The following is a 19,201-nucleotide window of genomic DNA, read 5'->3' on the forward strand; positions in this document are numbered from 1 at the left end:
ATTATCGACAGCCTGCTTCAAAAACACACAGCCAGCTGCTCCCATAAAAAATAACTTTCTCCTGCCAAAACCCAGGAAAAGCTGCCCCCTATGGACTGATGTTTTACATTCTAAGTGTATGCCATTTGTGTGGGTTGTTCTAACCCAAAACCATGATATTGAACTCTATGCAGCTGAAGTAAGTGATCTTTGCAAATGTGCCTTTTTGCGTGTCATTATTTAACCACTATGTGTATGTTTCCTTTTGTAAAGTTTAATAAATAAAAAGATACCCTGGTTGGAAAGGTTTTGTACCTCTTCCTTGACGATGCACTCCTCTGCCATAGCACCAGCTCCAACGCTCACACCAACTACACGATCGCCCTGGAAATACAAGAGAAAGGTCAGAGACTGCAAAAAAAGACGGTCCAAAAAGCATCATCTATTCATAATATAGCTACAGTTGGTACTTGACAAGATGGCGGAGGATGGTGAAATATCTCAAATAAAATGGAAATCTGGAAAAGCCAGCACAATCATGTTTTCCATTCTGTGCAGGTACGGGCATCACAAGCATCAAGGCAGACTTTAACATCTTTGTGGGCATACCATGGACTTGTGGAAGATGAATATTTAGCAAGAGTCAGTAACACAGGTGCAGGATACGTTTTAGTAAACTTGTGTAATAATTCAAGATAAAATGTAGTATCTGTTTGAGCGCACAATCGCGTAAAACACCAAATAATAACAATGACAGATGTTTTCACTGTTTTGGTTATGGACACAGTTTTATATTTTGCTATACTTTGGAGGGAAAACAAAGTGCGTTTTTTTCTACTGAAAGAATGCAATAGAACGCTGCAAAGGGGCAAAAAAACACAAGTGCATAAAAAAGTTACAAATCAAAACAGTGGGCTGCCTAGATGGTAAAAAAACACTGAAACATTTTTGAAAAATGGAGAGGGTGATGGGCAGAGAAATGTGTGATGAAGAGGGACTCTTTCTCAAACAAAATGAACAGAAGAAAATATTTTTACAAAAAGCACCATGTCCTCAAACCTCTCCCAAACATTGTTTTAGAAAAGTGTAGAGTTCTCATTTAGACTTGGCACAAGGTAGCAACACTGATAAGTGTGAATGGAAAAGTGAATGATATTGAAAGCATGAAAGGATAAGTGAACAAATGTTTCACGTGAGAAAAAAAATAAGACAATCCAAAGTTTACCATAAAACATACTGGGTAGAGGAAGTAGAGTGGTCTGCATAGGCTAAGTAAGCATTCTAGGTGACGGGTCCAAGGGAACACAGTAAGAAAGAGAGAGAGAAGTGGGTTCCCATCCTTTGTACAATACATACAGCAGGCATCGGAAGGAGTGAATTGTGCAAAAGGGTCTGCCAAAGGTAAGTAAGCAAAAAATAGAGGATCGAAGCGTGGCAGAGACCGTGGTAAGGTATATGGGCTTAGAACCTGTTTTGTAAAGAATAAAGAGAAAGTAATAAAAAATATATGATGAGACAGAATATATCTTTTGAATCTACGGAAATTCAAATGTATTTGTTTCACTTCCCTACTGAAAGTGTGCATATTGACAAACTACTGATTAAACTGTAACCTTTGAAAAGTAAGTATTTTCTCTATATTGTATTACAATTTCGAAACTAGATCCATTTCAATTGTCCAAAGCAAAGGTGTTACAGAGGACTGGTCAAATGGCAAGAGCGGTTTGTTCTTTTGGTCCCTCTACCAGCAATTGCTTTTGGTCAGATATACAGATTGTATATCTTTAGGCTGTGAACATCATTTGTTTCCATTATTCAATTGTTTTTACTTAGTTGCACCAAAAAGCTCACCTTTTAATATCTATTTTTACTGAGTGAGTTGTATACTTTGCACAGCACAATTATCCACTATAAATCTCTGGTTTCAATAATTTAGTTTGAACTTAACATTCCACTTTCAATATTTCACTAGATCTTATTTTTATTTGAAAAAGTAAGAAAGTAATAATGATCCACTAAATTGAATTATAATGCTTAGTTGGTGAATTGCACACAAATTCCATTCAACAGCAATGCTACTTTTTCTACGCACTCTAACTCAAAAGCTGGTGAGACAGGATTCTGAAACATCTCTACAGTCTTCTGCTACTAGGGCACACTCACCTTGCAAATTGCCTATAAAAATATGGTCACCCGGTGGACATGTTCGCTAGATAGAGACCTATACCTCCACCCTGCCTGAGGTAACTATGGAGTTAGATGGCCCTTGGATGATGTCAAGAGCGGGCAGAATATGGAGAAAACAAATGGCAAAGGATCAAGTTTGAGTGTCTGAAGCCCTCTTGACCTCATTACTAACCCCAATGGAATGTTGGGGTTTACATTAGAAAACTGTGAGTACATGGTTATAATTAGGACTGCACACAGCCTCTAATGCAATCATTTAAGGTGGTTGAAATGTGCAATAAATGTGTGCAAATCATTGCACCACACATTTATCGTGCTGCAATGATTTCAGATGATGCAGTATTACTGCATTACTAATGTAGTAAGTCTACAGCATTGCACGATAAAAAGATGCCAGGGTTGTTGCTGATTAATCTACACAAATAAATTAGGAACAACTAATGGAAACAAGATGCACTAAAGTTATTCCCTAATATGTGCGCAAAGTGATAAACCTGTGCTGGATCTTCGCGCTCCAAATGTGGTAATGTAATTTTCACATTAGCAGTGCTTAGGCACACAAGGAACCTTTAAAGGGAGGCTCAAGAGCCCAGTGCCATTTACTACATCAGCATAGCTTTAGCACAATAAACAGCTGATTGGATAATCACGGTCTTCAGAACTGAACTTGAGCTTTGCTACAGGGAGGCATTGCTCTTTCAATTACATGACCAGCCAAATTAGTGGCAGTAACATATCACACATACTGAACAATTCAACAAACCCTCTGCTCCACCGTAAAACTTGTTTACAGCTGTTTCCCTTGGCTCAGTGTTTTGGTATATTGAGTGTGATATGTACGCTAAGTAGTGACATTTGTGTGTTTTTCCATTGAGTGCATTACTTATAATCTAATTCCATAATGTAGCCTAATAATAGTATTTAATGTGCTGGGAATAATGCAGGGGGGGGTCATAAGATCCTCTCTCTTTTTTATTGAGGGTTACTGGCATGCCTTCTGAAAGGTGCCTTATAAGTATTATGTTAAAAGAAGTTTTGGATTGATGAATTGGATTTTCCTGTGCCTTTGAGGCAATGGGTACAATAAGTTTATGTTTGTGTGTGATTTTCAAGAACAGAGGCAATTGCATGCTGAATCAGGCAGTTTGGTATGTATCTGGATTTGTGTAGGGGACAGTATATTTATTTATTCAGCAGTGTCCAAGTGTGCATTTGAGGAAGTTCCAGTCCAGGAGTCCAACAGCGTGAGTAGGCTAGTGTTGGAGGATGATAAATGTTGGTCAGTGGTCTTGGCATGTGCGCCGACTTCTATGGGGTGTATCACTTTGGGAGTAATGAAAGCCAATGGTATCTTGGAAAGCTATGCGGGGTATTGATGATGAAGTGTATTGTGAATTGGTACAAGTGGTTGTTATGCAATACCAGGATAGCAGTGAGGTTGTGTGAGTCTCCACAGTGTTTGTAATTTAGAGAATCTTTTGGACAATAACAAGTGACACTCTTACACCATGTCAAAATGCGTGTCGCAAACATGTATTCGATTTTTTGTTTGTTTGTTGGTTTTCTAGACGCCTTGCCTGAGTCCAGGTGAATTTGCTCATGGGAATGTTGGTAAACATAATTTTCTAGGAATGACTGGGGCTGCACTATATGTTTCGCGATATTGCGAATGGTTTAGGCTATGTGGTCTTGGTGCATTGGTAAAGGCGTTGTGTTTTCGGTTGGCATATTCTTGACATGTTAGTTCTCTGTATACTATTCTTGTGTTTTTTTCACTGTAAAGTGTTTTTTTTTCTAAAAGGGGAAAGCTTTTTCAGTATACAAGCCTGTCATCTGGGTCAAGTGCTAGATATGCCTGGACTAGCTAGCCTCTGATGCAGGACTGTTCTGAAGCCATGTATACTGTGTCGAGACTGTCCAGTGGGATCTGGAGAGGGAAATCTTAGTGCAGGATAACATTATTAATTTCTTTTTTTTGTCCTGCGCTTTGCTAAGTGAGGATTATTTTTAGCTGTATTAATCCCTGGTTGCCTTTTAGCCTTTTTCTCATCTCAGGGCTGCGGCATCCCGTTTTTGTTGTTTTCATGCACCGAGGTGTGAGGATATGGTTCTGGACTCCCGTGATGTGACCCCCCCATGTTAAGCCCGCTAACGCGGGTTGTAATTTGGACTAAGCCCGGTCTCCATTTTACGCTGGAGCTGGTATACTGGCATTCCCCTTAGCACATCTTAGATATTCGATGTGTTAATTATGTAGTTAGAAGTGCATAGCGGACCATAATTGGAGGTTTTGTTCTCCTCTCTTTCCTCTCTAATTGAATTTGAACTTGTAATGCTGTTGCTCGGATATCAGGGTTCAGGGAATGTCAAGGTAAATTAGTGTCCTCTCATGAATTGTTTTTATTATGTACGGCTAAAGATATGCTTGGATATTAATTGTATTTTAATGTATTTTTTATTACACTTTTATGGTCTATTTATTTAGATCGAACAAAGTTTATTCTGAGTCTAGTGAAAAAGTTTTCCTGCCCTCAGTGGAGCTTCTACTTTTGCCCGAGGGTGTCCAAGGAAATCAACGGGGGGAGGGGGGAGCGGGGAAAGGGGGATTGTCCATGCCAGATTTCCGGGACAGTCGCCGATTTTGTCAATGTACTCCATTTATACTCACCAAACGTAAATTTATCTTAAGACAATATCCATAATATCCTTATTCCATAAAGTGCCCTGGGACCTTAAATGTTAGCATGTGCTTTTTGCACTTCAGGAGCACATTAGTATTACAGAAGTGGCAACAGATGCTTATGCAGTCCTTTCTGTATAATGAAATAACCTTATGCAAATTGTATGCCATTGGTATTGCAAGGAGGGTGTTCTGTCATCTGCAAGAGGGCATGACTCAAGCAAATGAAGAAACAACTTTGCCCATGCACCCGAGCCTTGTTATGGACACAACTACAACAACAAGGTGATGGATGCAATGCGACCATTGGTGATCGGTTAGGCCATAATCCAGTCCATCGATTATGGCCCACCATGTAACTGATAGTCTCCCTGCAGGATGCACGCTTGCACGCGCACCCTCACGTCCGCGAGCACACACTGAGGAAACAAATTAGAGGGAACATTGAAACTAAAGACAGACTGCCAGCCTCTGGAGCAGTACCAAGGCTTAGTTGCATATGGCAGGTCCTGTCTGAAGTTGCATGGATGACAAGAAAACAATGGATTAGAGGGGGGCCTGAGCAATTACTTGTGGCGGACATTAATTCAAGCATTTCACCTATTACTTTTTTGCTTTGCTCAGTGCAACAGGAATGCCCAGACATGAGTCCTGTGCTCACAGAAATCAAGTCGCACCGTACAGAAGAGGCCTAAGGACCCCAAACTGGTCTAGGGTTGCTTGTGTTCCATTTCATAGAGGACATAGCTTCAGAATTTGGGATACCCCATAGTTTTTGAAGCAGGACCCCAGCTGATTTGCAAGGGCTGGTTCCTGTCTGGGGCGGCATGGTGGGAAAGAAAACAATGTACTCAAATGTGGCCAGAGTAATTATCGGTGGCTGAGATTAATCAAAGCATTGCACCTACCAGTGTTTACTCTCCTTGATATTATGGACACAGGCGCAAGGTCAAACATGCTGTCCGAAGGTGCACTGGTTGACCATCTCATATGAGGGCACACTTTCGTAGGGGGGGCACAGGGCTTCATAAGACACTACACTAAGACAGTACACCACATGCCGGTGCAGTATCACACACATTGCACCACCTGCCAGGTTAGGGCTGGGGGGGTTGGGCTGTCAGAGCAAGGGCGGGAGGAAATATGTGCACTTAAGTGCGCATGATGACTTGGCCTGCCGTCTTGGGCCGGCCAAACAGTAATGCACACTTAGCAAGTTCTTGACCTGGCTGTATTGCACAGCTTGGGTGGAGAACCAGGCTGTGCACTCCCTGCCTGAGCGCTGAATCAGGCCACTCAGACCAATCACAACGCTGCTGTCATGCTGGTGACAGCAGCGTTGTGATTGGCTTAGGGAAGCCTGTGTACTTCCTGCTTCTGGGAGTCAGGAAGAGAAGTGGAGGAGAGGCGTGGCTTGGCGCCCGGCGGTAATGGCGGCTCCCGAGTAACGCTCTGCTGAGGCTTCGGGAGACGCACCACTAACGTACCGTTTCTTTCTGCTTGGAGGCAGAGACAGGATTTCGGAACATGGCGTGATGCCTCTGAACCGCTTCCAGCTGCTCGACACCTTCTGCGGCCAGAGAATTTTACCGACGTAAGTGGCTCCAATATCTCCGCGAGTGAGTGCGGCCGCCATTTTGATATGTGGCTGTCACCGGATTTTCTGGTCACTGCGTGGGGCTCCTCATAAGACGGAGCGTTTTTTTCCCTCTGGAACACTTTTTGCCTCAGAACTTTGCTTCCTGCATCTCTCCTATGGCGTTTGCCCCCCTAGCTCCGTTTTGGGACTGACATGAGGCATTTCTGATTTACCTCAACTCTTTACTACCATTTTCTAGCGTTTGCTTGACAATTGTTGCTATCTTGGTCACGGCGCATGAGTTGCTATGTGCTTAGCAGCCGCTCCCCTACATGTTTCTGCGAGCCAGTGCTGAGTGTTCCTGTTTTGCTGAATCAGAGAAGGTATACCTGCTATCTTGGCATAATAATGCATCTCCATATCGCTGTTTTCATTTGGATGTCTGCATGGCATTTGTAAATTGTGGCTGATGATCTTTATCATCTTCCTCTGGATATACCTTGGTTGTCACACCTCCCAGCAACAGGGGTGTCTTCTGGACTTCCTATTTACTCATATTAGACGCCTAGCGCCTCATGCGACCTTGCTGATGACGTGGTGAGTCACAACTTCGTTCTTTGGCATGATAGCTGGCCCTTACCTTAGCGCTCCTGTTGGATTAGACTCTATATGTTTCAATTGCCTGACGTATATACCTCAGTCTTATGGCAACGCGCTTTTTGCAGTTTTTCAAGTCCATTTAAGGCTGGATATGTATTTCCTGCAGTTTAACCTACCTTTGGTTGCAGTCATATTTCTCATGTCTCTGACACAGCTCATGTCCTGTCAGTAGCCTGTCTGCGCCATAGGTTTGGCTCTTTTTATGAGTGTCCTTCTTCATTGACAAGAGGGGTTTATTCCTTTATTGGTGGTCGGAGCAACTGCGCCAGCAACCTGCCCGGCCTGTCTCCCTCACCATATTGCCGCGCCGTGCGGTACTTGCCTAGAAACCGTAGCTCCCTATCTGCAGCGTCTCGGAACTCCAGCAGCAGCTCGAGTCGCTTAGCTTCGCGGGTCGGCGAGGGGCCAATAAGTATCTCACCCTCCACCGCCAAGAGCTCCGCCTCCACTCGGTTCAGAGTAGTGGGAATCTCTCGCAGAGCCCCAACATGTTTGGTGATACAGACTCCCCTAATGGTGGCTTTGAAACCCTCCCATAACGCGGCCCAAGTGGCCACAGAGCCAGTGTTAATGTCAAAATAGTCCTCGATGGCTGTGCGGACCTCCTCTGTAAAGACCGGGTCGGTAAGGGCTCTACCCGGGAAACGCCACTGTCTTTCGTATCCACCCAACCTTGAAACCGCCAGAGTCAACACCACTGGAGAGTGATCGGAAAGTGTGCGCGGAAGAGTGGCGAGATCAACCACCCGCCCTGCTACACCCGGGGAGAGTAGCCAATAGTCAAGTCTGGTGCTAGTGTTATGGAAGCTAGAGTGGTGCGTGTAAGCAGGGGCGTGTGTGTGGAGTCTAGCCTCCACATCTATTAGAGAGAAGTGTGAGCAAATGGCCGCCACCACCACGCGGGCAAGTGGCTTGCGATCCGGGGAGGAAGCAGTGCTGCCTCTGCTAGGGTCCATCAAGAGGTTGAAGTCGCCCCCCAATGCCAATAGCTCGATGTCTAAGTGGAGTAGCGTAAGTTGCAGGTCTTGGAAAAAGGCCGGGGAGTCGTTATTAGGGCCATAGACCCCCACCAATGCAATTTTGTAGCCAAACAACACTCCAGTGATTAACGCATATCTGCCCTCCCCATCCGCTTTCACAAAAGGAACTCGCTTGTGCACAAGGATCGCAACCCCCCGTGCATACCTGCTATAACTGGAAAATACTCTGTGGGTTCCCCAACCCCTAGCCAATGAGATGGTATCTGCCTGAACCAGGTGGGTCTCCTGTAGGAAGAGGACATGCATCTTATGACGGGCAGCGTAATGTAGGACCTGTTTACGTTTCCGAGTGGTGTTCAAGCCACGAACATTCCATGACATCAACGTTAGTCTGGAAGGACCAGACTGCAGACCTACCCTGGCCATATCGCCCAACCAAGGACAATAAACGGTGAGCATGCATCTGACAGGCCAATGCTATGAATCTCGCAATCACACACAAATAAAAATTTCCACAAAAAGAACATACCTCCCATCCCCCACCCACCACCCAGCCTCCCAACAGCCCAGGAGAGGCGGATCCCAAACAAGCGCTGAACAACAGTGCAGAACACAGATTGCAAAAACCATATTGTGAGAAAGCATATCTGCAAACAAAAAAACATGAAACCCCAATAGAATCGAAGCAAACAGGCATTCGCCATAGGGGGTAGCAACGCCACTCCATGCGGGCATCCCAGCAAAGCGACCAACGAACTAATGGCCAAGCGATCGAACCCAGCATAGCGGAACCTTTAACAACAATATAGGAGGACCCATGAAAGAGGTGACTGTGGGCATTCAGCCCAGGCCGGTGTCAGCGAAAAGGTCAGCACTGGACTGTGTGTCATTCTGAGGCGGAGAGTGAGGCCTAGAGCCGGAAGCCGAGCCCTGTTGCTTCTTGTAGCCGTGACAAAAGTCTTGTGCATCCGCAGGAGAGTCAAAAATGTGGAATCGGCCGTTTACCTCAACCTTCAGTCTTGCCGGATAGAGCATGCCGTACTTCAGGCCAAGATTACGGAGGGCGGACTTGACTCCAGTGTACTTCTGACGTGCCTCTTGCACCATGAGTGTAAAATCCGGGAAGAAGGACAATCTGCTACCCTGCCACTGCACCTCTCCCGCCTCCCGTGCAGCGCGGAGCGCAACGTCTCGGTCTCGAAAGTTCATGATCCTTGCTATTATAGGCCGAGCTGGTTGTCCAGGGCGCGGTTTGGGCCCCAGTGACCTATGCGCCCGTTCGACAACAAAGCCAGCTGTGAAGGTATCTTTACCGAATAATTCGATGAGCAGGTGCTCTACAAAGGTATCAAACCGGCCCGTGGCAGTTGTCTCCGCCACACCAAGGATTTGAATATTATTCCTCCGGCTACGCGCTTCCAAGTCCTCATTTTTAATGGCCACGTCTTTGAGAATTTTCTCGACCCGCTCCAGACGTTTCAACGTTTTTGCGGCCCCGTCCTCAACATCCGAGATCCTGGATTCCGCCAGGTCGAGTCGACGGTCGTGAGCCTGTACCGTGGAACCCATGTCTGAAAGTTTTTGCTCAAGGCTATCAAAGCGAGTGTCCAAGGCCTTGAAGCCGGCGCGCATTTCTCCCATCATGGCGCCGACCATGGACGCCGCGTCACTAGCGTCCGATGAGCCGGTAGCTCCAGAGGCCGCTCCAGGCAGAGGATCTGTGGTGAGTAGGGATGTTTTGTCGAAGCTGAGCTTCCTCTGGTTTGGATCCCTTTTCCCCATCCCCAAGGCCGATTGGTATACGCAGCGGCAGCAGCAGCAGTGGAGGTGGCAAGCAGTGAGTCAGAAGGCAGGGCCAGATGAAGTCACGGGCAGCCCCACTATAGATGTCACAAGTGCGCTGGTAGGGCTAGGCGACGGCCGGTAAAGGGAAGCAGAACCCAACACTCGAGGACGGAGCTACTGTTGTCAATGACTGTGATGGTGCAAGGCCACAAAAGCAATGCGGGTCAGGTTCCAGTAGATGTGCGCCCTCTCACGGAGCTCCGCAGGGTGGGGAGCAACCCTCTCCCGGTGACCAGCACTGGAGGAATGGGGAGCGACCAGGCCTCCCAACAGGCGTGCCATAGGCGGGGCCGCTGTGTGCTGCCAGGGAGTGCCACCAGGGAGTGCCACCGGAGTCCCCAGCCGCCCCGATCCCAACCCCCGTCGCCACCGGCCGAGCCCACCGCCCACCCCCCGAAAACCAACGCGGGCCCGAAATCGAGGCCCCGGCCTCAGCGCATCCCCAGGCCAGAGGCCGCAGTCGCGCACCAGGAGCCAGGCGCCTCAATACGGGAGCCGCGGAGGAGGGGAGATGCGCGAGTGGGCCCAGCGGGGAACAGAGGGGGGAAGGAGGCACGGCGGCCGAGAGCTGCGCCGCACTCACCCAGCGCACCAGCGCAGAAGAGAAGATGGCGCCGAGGTCCGGAGGCCTCGGTCTCCTCCGCCGTGTACGCAGCCGTAGGTTGCTCCCGCGACGTGGAATTTTCACCCAAAGGCGCTGGGCGGCATCAGCAACTGGCTCCGTGTGGCTGAGAAGAGCTGGAGTAGCAGATCATGTCTCGCTCATTGCCACCGGGAGCCCGCATGGAGGAGCTTCACGGCAGAGCAGCCATTCCGCTTGCCGCCGTAGCCGCGCCCGCTAGCTGCTAGACTTGACCTTCTGCTTCCGGATCTTCTGGGTGAGGAACAGTCTGGTTTTATGAAGGGCCGATACATTACTTATAATACTAGATTATTGTTTAACATCTTGTCTAAATCTTCTCAACTACAGCATCCTCTTGCAGCGATCGCCCTAGATGCCGAAAAGGCGTTCGATAGAGTCGAATGGTCCTACCTTTTCCACACTCTAGATTGGTTTGGCTTTGGTCCCAAATTTATTTCCTTGGTCTCCCTCCTGTATTCCAGCCCACGCGCGACGGTCTGTGCAAATGGTCAGGTTTCCCCCTTCTTTGATCTTGGAAGAGGTGTCCGTCAGGGTTGCCCCCTTTCCCCTTTCCTTTTTAACTTGGCGTTGGAACCTTTCTTGTCTAAACTTCGCCAAAATCCCAATATTCATGGTTTTCAGACTGCGGACGCTCACATTAAACTCGCTGCGTACGCAGATGATATCCTGCTCTTCCTATCCAATCCTACAGACTCTATCCCAGCCTTTCTGGAGGAAGTGCGGAATTATTCCCTCATTTCGGGTTATAAACTTAACAATGATAAATGTGAGATCCTGCCCCTTACAAAATTCACATTTAAACCGGACTTTAGTGCTTCCAACTTCACTTGGAGTCCTTCTCACATTAAGTATTTAGGCTTACACGTTACCCCTTCCATCTCTAATACTGTCTCCCTATGTCTCACTAAATGCATTCAAAAAATATCGGATTTAGCAACTAGATGGCATCTTCTTTATTTATCATGGTGGGGTCGTCTTGATACTATCAAAATGATGCTATCCCCTATAATTCTTTACACCACTTCCAACATTCCTGTGCCTATTCCCCCCAAATTTTTTAAGAAGATTAACAAAGTCTTATCTTCCTTCTTGTGGAACAACAAAAAATCCAGAATGTCCCTTGCTAGATTGATTCGTCCTGCCTCAGAAGGCGGAGTGAACTTTCCAGACTTTCCCGCCTACCAGAAAGCCTTTTTGATGCGCCAAGCCAACTTTTGGTTGCAGGACCCCGCCTCTCCTTGTCCCCTATGGGCTAAGGTTGAGCGCCTTTTCCTGTCCCCCTTTTCTTTTGCTGAATATCTTTCTTTCTCTCGGAAGCCTCCTTCAATTTCCACTCCCATTCATAAATTTACCACCAGGCTTCTCCTCTCCTCTAAACCCGCCCCTCCTATCACCGTTGCTGATTTCCTTTCTTCCACCATTTGGCATAATATTCATCTCCTAATCCACAACAAGCCCTTTTATTGGAAATCCCGGAGGCATAAGGGTTAGTTTGGGTTTCGCAACTGTTTTCAGGTTCATCCCTTGTGCCCTTCTCAACTCTTTGCTCTTCCTTTGACTTACCTCAGTCTTTTGCTCCCAAATACCTTTTACTTAAAACAGCAGTAATGACTACGTACAACCGTCTTTTGCAAACGCAACCGCCCTCTTCTATCTCTTCACCCATTACACAACTTCATTCTCTCCTACGCACTACTCCAAAGGCTTCTACTCTCTACAAATACCTTCATGCCCACGAGTCAATTAGAACCAAGTCTAAGGTAGAGGAGCAGTGGGAGCAGGACCTCGACACCTCTTGGTCCGTATCCCTGTGGGACAAGTTATGGATTAAGATTCGTAAATCGTCCAGAGCGGCGTCCCTAACACAGTCTCTAATCTTCCTTTACAATAGGTTGCTATATACACCCTTTGCCCTCAGCAAACGATTTCCGAACACACCAGATGTTTGCTGGTCTTGCTCTTCTCCGCATGCCACCCTATTCCATATGCTGTTTCTTTGGAAACCCATACATGACTTCTGGATACAGGTTTGGGCTCAAATTAATGTAATTTTCAATACTCACCTTATTTTCTCTCCTACTCATGTTTTCTTGGGAAGTCTCTCGCCTTGCTGGGATGATACTGATTGTGATGTTCGTATTGTTGATTTATTGTTGGCTGTTGCGTTCCAACAGATAACCATTAATTGGAAGGCTTCAGCTAATATTTCCTTCAAGGCTTTGTGGAAACGTAAATTTTGCCATGTTCTGTGTCCCTACGTGTCCTCCATCTTATGTTATGTGTGCATGATTAATATGCATATGCATCCCCCATGTTTGATTAAAGACGCAATCACAGTTGTGTCCATCCCTAGTATGCCAGTTCCCAGTTCTCGTGAAAGCTACGAGTATTAGGCCTATGTAAAGTTACGTTGCCACGTTTCTCAGTGTGCACGTTATTTCATTGTAAAGTCCCCGTTTCTAGGCCTCAAAAGGGCCCGGACACCAGATTCAGCTCCTGTCTCCTGAACCCTCGCTGAGGAGCGATACAGCCCCCACCTGTATCCTCGACCCTTCACTTACTTCCTGCCTCACAGTGCCCGGTTCAGCCTGGCTCTGCCTACGAGTCTGCCAAGAATATGTTATGATTCTAGTTATCAGTCCAGCCCTCCTTCTCTGCATTCCTAAACTACTGAATCGCATCAATAGTTTCCGTCATAGTCTAGCCTTTACGTCTCCATGTAAGAGAAATACTGTATTTATGGTCATTTAATATTCTTCATCACGCACTACATGTAGAATAATGCATGCACCAGTCTTAGAGTCTGTTAGCCTTTACCCCGATACCTTTTAGTTTATATCAACATGTTCTCTAAACATCAGATACTAGATAATGTTTAGGTACATGTCGACCTGACTCTCCAGACTTCAGTCTCTGCTCCTAGCACAGAGTTCATAGCCCCCAGCTTCTCCTAGTAACACGTCATTGTCAGTTTGCGCGCACCACTAGGTTAGAGGTCCCGGCTCCTTAGGTAGCCCCCTCCATGTTTCCGCCCCATTTATGACATATTCTGTTACGTTTACATCACATGTCCATGTATACGCCTCCTGTTACACCTACTTTCACCCTTATCTTTCGCGACTGCTATTGACCACACCCACTGCTCCGCCTACTGTATTCACTGTAATGCAACTGTTTTAATATATATACTTGTGTACTGTTATTAAAGTTAGCGCGCTCATCCCAGATCCAGCCCCGGCAGCTGCCGGGCTCTGCCATCCTATTCCTGTGCAGGTTGTCCTGTTCCTGTCCTTTATGCTGTATTAAACCTGCAAACTCCTACTACCTCGAATCTTGACTCTTATTTATTGAGCTATCTGTCATTGCTATGTCCAGTAAAACCTAGATCCGGTATTATTTATTTATATACCACATAATGGCGCCCGAACAGGGACTTGCCCTTTCCCCACGCGCCGGTGAAGCCACGCCGGCCCCCTGATCCTCTACAGCCGTGACGGAACCATACCGTGCACGTGCAGATATTTCTGCTTCAAGTATCCCTCAGGCCCACGGAGGAGACGGAGGTGGCGGTCCAGCATCCAGACGAGGCGGTGGAGGAACGCGGCGAGTCCCGACCAAAGCCCAAGCCGAGAGTCCAAGGTCCGAGGTATCCGGAGGCCCACCCGTAACAGAAGTCCGAAGTTCGTCCGTCCGGCGTCGAAGCAGTCCAGTCCAGTCCGAGGCCTTCCGTTCTTGCTGCCCGGTGAGTACCGTTGCTGGGGAGTATCTAGACAGGGTCAATCTAATTGTCTCTGGTCCGTGGGGTGTGGTGGTACACATATCCCAAAACGAAGTGTCCACTCCGGTGGATGCGGGTCCTGACGTGTCTCTTTATGAGACCGGTAAGTTTCGTACTGTTTCATCAGTGCATCTAGTTTCTGTTCTAGTCAGTTCAGTTCTCAAGAAGATTCATGTATTCTGTTTTCAGTATTCCAGGTAGTATTCTGTTCGAACTGTTATTTTAAATGTTCTTCATGTATTTTAATGTCGTGGTATGAATGTGGAGTAATTATCGTGTTCATTGTGTATTGTATTGTGTCTAGATTACAGTTCAGTCATGCCCTTATTTTCTAAACTACGTCAGTTAAGAACTAGAAAAGGTCTGTTAGAAGAAGCAGTTCCTGTCCCGCCTAGGGACAGTCCAGGTCATTTTATGTATCAGAAGCATGGCATAAGTGCCATATTGTATCTAGATTTATGGGTAGAGTATACCAAACAGTTAGAAGAAAAGTATAGATGGCCTGTATCAGGCACATGGGATGCCGAGTGCATCATGCGAGTAGAAGAAGCATTATGGAAAAAGAAAGCCAGACAGTCACAGAAAGATGCCATCGAGTTATGGCGCAAAGAATCTCATAAAAGAACCGAAAAAGAAATCAGAAAGTCAGAATTAAGTAGAGAATCCTTAGAACGAGCCCACGAAAGGGAATTAATCGAGATAGGTGAACGAGTCAAAACCGAACAGTCAGACAGACAGAGAAATGCCCTCACTAAGGGTATGTATCCTCTTCTTGCCGAGGGCTTGCCAAAAGCGACCCCGGAGGCATCCAGTAATTTTCCGCCACCATTAGTTCCGACCAAGCTACGTCACAAACCGACCGCAGCTGATATTTTCATCTCGTCCTACTTGGACGACACAGTCCCAGAGTATGCAAATCCTGTTCCGCCAGTCCCTGCAAATCATGCCATTCCTGCTCCTCCAGACACCGGAGTACCTGCTACGGTACCCCCGGTCCAGCCTGCATTTCAATTTCCCACTCTGCCAGCACGAAGAGTATCAGTCGATGATTCCGGTTTAGGGGCCGCAGGAGGAGGTCCTCCTGGTACCCCGCCACCACACCAACGTTTAACGTTAGTCGAGTTACATGAATGTGCGTTACAGCGTACGCCCAAATATAAGTCCGTTGCAGAAATCCGACGAGCTCTTACTGAATGCCGCTATGATCCAGTTGCAGGTGATGATAGTACAGTTATATATTCCATCCGTGTAAGACGGGTGACCGGGTATTTGGACACCCTACCGAATATGAAAGAAGATCTAGACAGAATATATCGTTTCATCCGTACAGGGGATGATCCAGAAAGTATTGGTGAAGCCATGTCTCAAAGGAAAGCTGAAATCCAGCTCATGTTATTAAAGTTTCTGATTAATTGTTTAATAAGGGAACAAGATTACCCGACTAAAGATCCGGCCGAAATGAGAATCCTGACAAGGTGGAGTGATAATATAGCCGAGGGTAAGCACAGAACTATCAGTAGTATAGAGAGTATGTACAAGAGAATTCGTAAGGAAATAATAAAGTTACACGAACAACGTAAAGCAGCACAAGTAAGCGAGAAAGAGAATGACTCTTCTACTGAAGAGGTAGACGACGAGAATCCCGCCAGAATAGCGTATGTAGGAAAATCTAGATTTCCAGACCGCCACTTACGCCTAGAACACAAGCCAGTTTTTCATCTTCCAGCACCAGAACAAGGTTCCCTAGAACAAGTATTTCAAGCTACCGATCACATTCTGAAATCACGAATCGGTTATAGTGAGTTAAGTACTATGCATGAACAAGAACTAGTCCGATCAGCAGTCCGATGGATTACTGATTCTACCACTTTTCCAGACGAAATAGTGGCACAAATGTTTCTGAAATTGCCCCCAGCCGAGCAGCGACTGGTGGGTATGTATATGGTTCAGCACCTCATTACATTGTATGAGGGTCAACATTCTGATCCAGGTCCGTTACACGATGTCCTGAACGAGTTACTCCAGTATAGATGGAAAGGGTTAGGTACCGATTTAATTTGTGTCATTCTAGAACAGCGCCACAAATATAGTATGTTTTTGAACCCGCATTTTGTTCATGTCTCACCTCCAGAAAGTAAACCGTTTTACATAGACAGACAGAACCCGTTACGAGAAGTACACCCAGTCAGGACAACAGATGGTGAAATGCAAAGAGTATTTGTTTACACCCCGATTACAAAGATGGAACTCTTAGAAATGAAGAAATTAATTCCCTGTCATGACAAAGATCCAGCAGGGTTCCACCGAGAATTAAAAGACATGCTCCGTATGGGAGAATACACGTATCCAGATATTATTAAAATGTTAAAGGTCCTGTTGCCCGCAGGGGTATATGAAAAACTCAAGGAAAAAGAATGGGAGGTGGGAGAGAAAAAGATCGATTGGGCAGTTCTAGAAGCCGAAGATAAGATACGAGTACCAGGTACCGGTCTTGGAGAGAAATGTAAAGAATTACCAGAACTATTAATACAAGTTTTGCCCAGATTATTAGCAACTAGAAAGGAAGACTGGGATGCAATCTCAGCCTGTAAACAGAAACAAGACGAAGACACTAGTGATTTTTATTCTAGATTTGAGAAATGTTTTATTATAAACAGTGGCTTGAAGACAAGTAGTGAGTCATACCCTCATCTTTTTGTTACTAAATTAGTCGAGAATTCAAGTCCACAAGTTAAGAATCGAGTTTTGAAAGTCGAAAGTACGTGGCAAGCTAGTACTCCGTCCCAGATGTTACAGATGCTCCAGTACCACCAGAATAGAATCAGAGAAGAGCAAGAACACGAGAGAAAACGTATGAAAGACACGAAAATGAAAGTACTAGTTGCACAATCTGTTCCTCAAGACAGTCAGAAGAGGGGTCCGAATCAAGCCAGTCATCCTGCAGCTCCCGTTAAAGGGACATGCAATTATTGTAAACAGCCAGGTCATTTCATAAACGAGTGTGTAGTTCTGAAACATAATATAGCTACTGGTAAAACTAAAGAAAGACCACGTCCGCCTAGACAAGAACAAGTTTCACAGACTCCTCAGCCACAAAATGCACAACAGACAGTTCCAGCACCGCAGCCTATCGCTGCAACACAGCATGTTACACAGCAGATGTATCAGTATGCACAGTCTGAGTATCCAGAGTACCAACAGTACTCATGAAACAGCCTAGAGAGGGAGGTAGGCTTGCCTCTCATCGAGATTCCTGTAGATCAAGAAGGTCCCTATGTTCATAGTCAAGTACTAGGGAAAGACAGAAAGTTTCTGATTGATACAGGGGCAAGTAGGACGACCATCAGTCACGCCGAAGTTCCAGGGGCTCCGCTCTCAGGCTCTAGAAATGTTTCCCTTGGATTTTCAGGAAAGCCTATTGTAAACGAGATATCTAAGCCAGTTACTCTAGAAGTAGGTCCATTGTCCCGTACTACTGATCTGTTACTTACTAAGTCATGTCCAGAAAATTTGATAGGCATTAAGACACTGAAAGAATTAGGTGCAGTTATTTGCTGCTCCCCAGAAGGAATACGATTGTTTCTACGCGACTTCAAGGGTCACTATGTATTACGAGATTTTGATCCGAGATTGTCCAATGTTCCACAGCATTTATGGGCGCAAGGTCCAACTGATGTAGGTTATATGCAAATCACACCCCATCGTGTGACTCTCAAGCCAGGTGTAGTGTTACCACGAATCAGACAGTACAGACTGCCACCTGAGGCTGTAGCAGCCTTATCCAAAATTATTGACGAGCTCATGGCTCAAGGAGTAGTTGTAGAAACTGACTCCAATGTATGTAATTCTCCGATCATTCCAGTCATGAAACGTACTGATCCAAATGCACCCCCAGTATATCGATTAGTGATTGACCTTCGAGAACTCAATAAATGTATTATTCCCCAGTACCCAGTTGTCCCAGATATTTCTTCCCTATTGACAGCCATTGATTCCGAAGCCTCATTTTTTACAGTCATAGACCTCAAGAACGCGTTTTTCAGTGTCCCCATTCATCCAGACAGCCAGTTTCTTTTCGGATTTCGTTTAAATGGAAGGAGCTATATGTTCACACGAGCTCCTCAAGGTTTCACAGAAAGTCCTAGTATTTATAGTCAAGCACTTAAGAGACAACTAGACAACATTCACATGCCAGTTGACACTGCCCTGCTCCAGTATGTTGATGATCTACTGATCACAGCCCGTTCTGAACGTGCTTGCGAGCGAGCATCACTTACAGTCTTGTATTTCCTTGCCGAGATGGGGCACAAGGTGTCCCCTTCAAAGCTTCAATTCTGTGTCCAGCAAGTGATCTACTTAGGCCACTTACTGTCCAAGTGGGGTAGGCAGTTGACACCCGACCGTATCCAGTTAATAGCGAGTCTTCCTCAACCCAAGACCCAGAAGGAGGTACGTGCTTTTATCGGCCTTACTTCTTATTGTAGACAATGGATTCCTCAGTATGCATTTCTAGCTAAGCCACTGATACAGTTAACGACACAGGAGGCAGCCCTATCGACTGTCCTCCCTTGGACATCTGAACATACACTTAGTTTCAATGAGTTAAAGAAAGCTTTATGCCAAGCTCCAGTTCTAGCTACACCGAACTACAGTAAGCCTTTTACACTTTTCGTCACAGAACGTGAAGGTACAGCATTATCTGTTCTCACACAAGATCAAGCAGGACAGTACAAGCCTTGTGCTTATTTTTCGAGCACATTAGATCCTGTAGCCCAGGCTCTGCCTGCGTGCCTCAAGTCAGTTGCAGCCACAGCACTAGCTATCAGACAAAGTGATTCCATAGTATTAGGACACTCTCTGACAGTACAAG

The 19,201-nt window shown here is 46.1% G+C and overlaps 1 protein-coding gene across 1 annotated transcript in view; it reads right to left on the reverse strand.

Annotated features, from left to right (window-relative positions):
* Nucleotides 1-19,201, reverse strand: part of LOC144754364 (quinone oxidoreductase-like protein 2) — a 198,787-nt gene that overhangs the window by 62,985 nt on the left and 116,601 nt on the right. Inside the window, exon 5 of the mRNA XM_078642059.1 lies at nucleotides 295-363. Within this exon, the coding sequence (XP_078498185.1) occupies nucleotides 295-363 (69 nt within the window). The remainder of the gene's footprint in view (nucleotides 1-294; nucleotides 364-19,201) is intronic.

Source organism: Lissotriton helveticus, chromosome 1_1 (genome assembly GCF_964261635.1).
Source record: "Lissotriton helveticus chromosome 1_1, aLisHel1.1, whole genome shotgun sequence".
Classification (NCBI taxonomy): domain Eukaryota; kingdom Metazoa; phylum Chordata; class Amphibia; order Caudata; family Salamandridae; genus Lissotriton; species Lissotriton helveticus.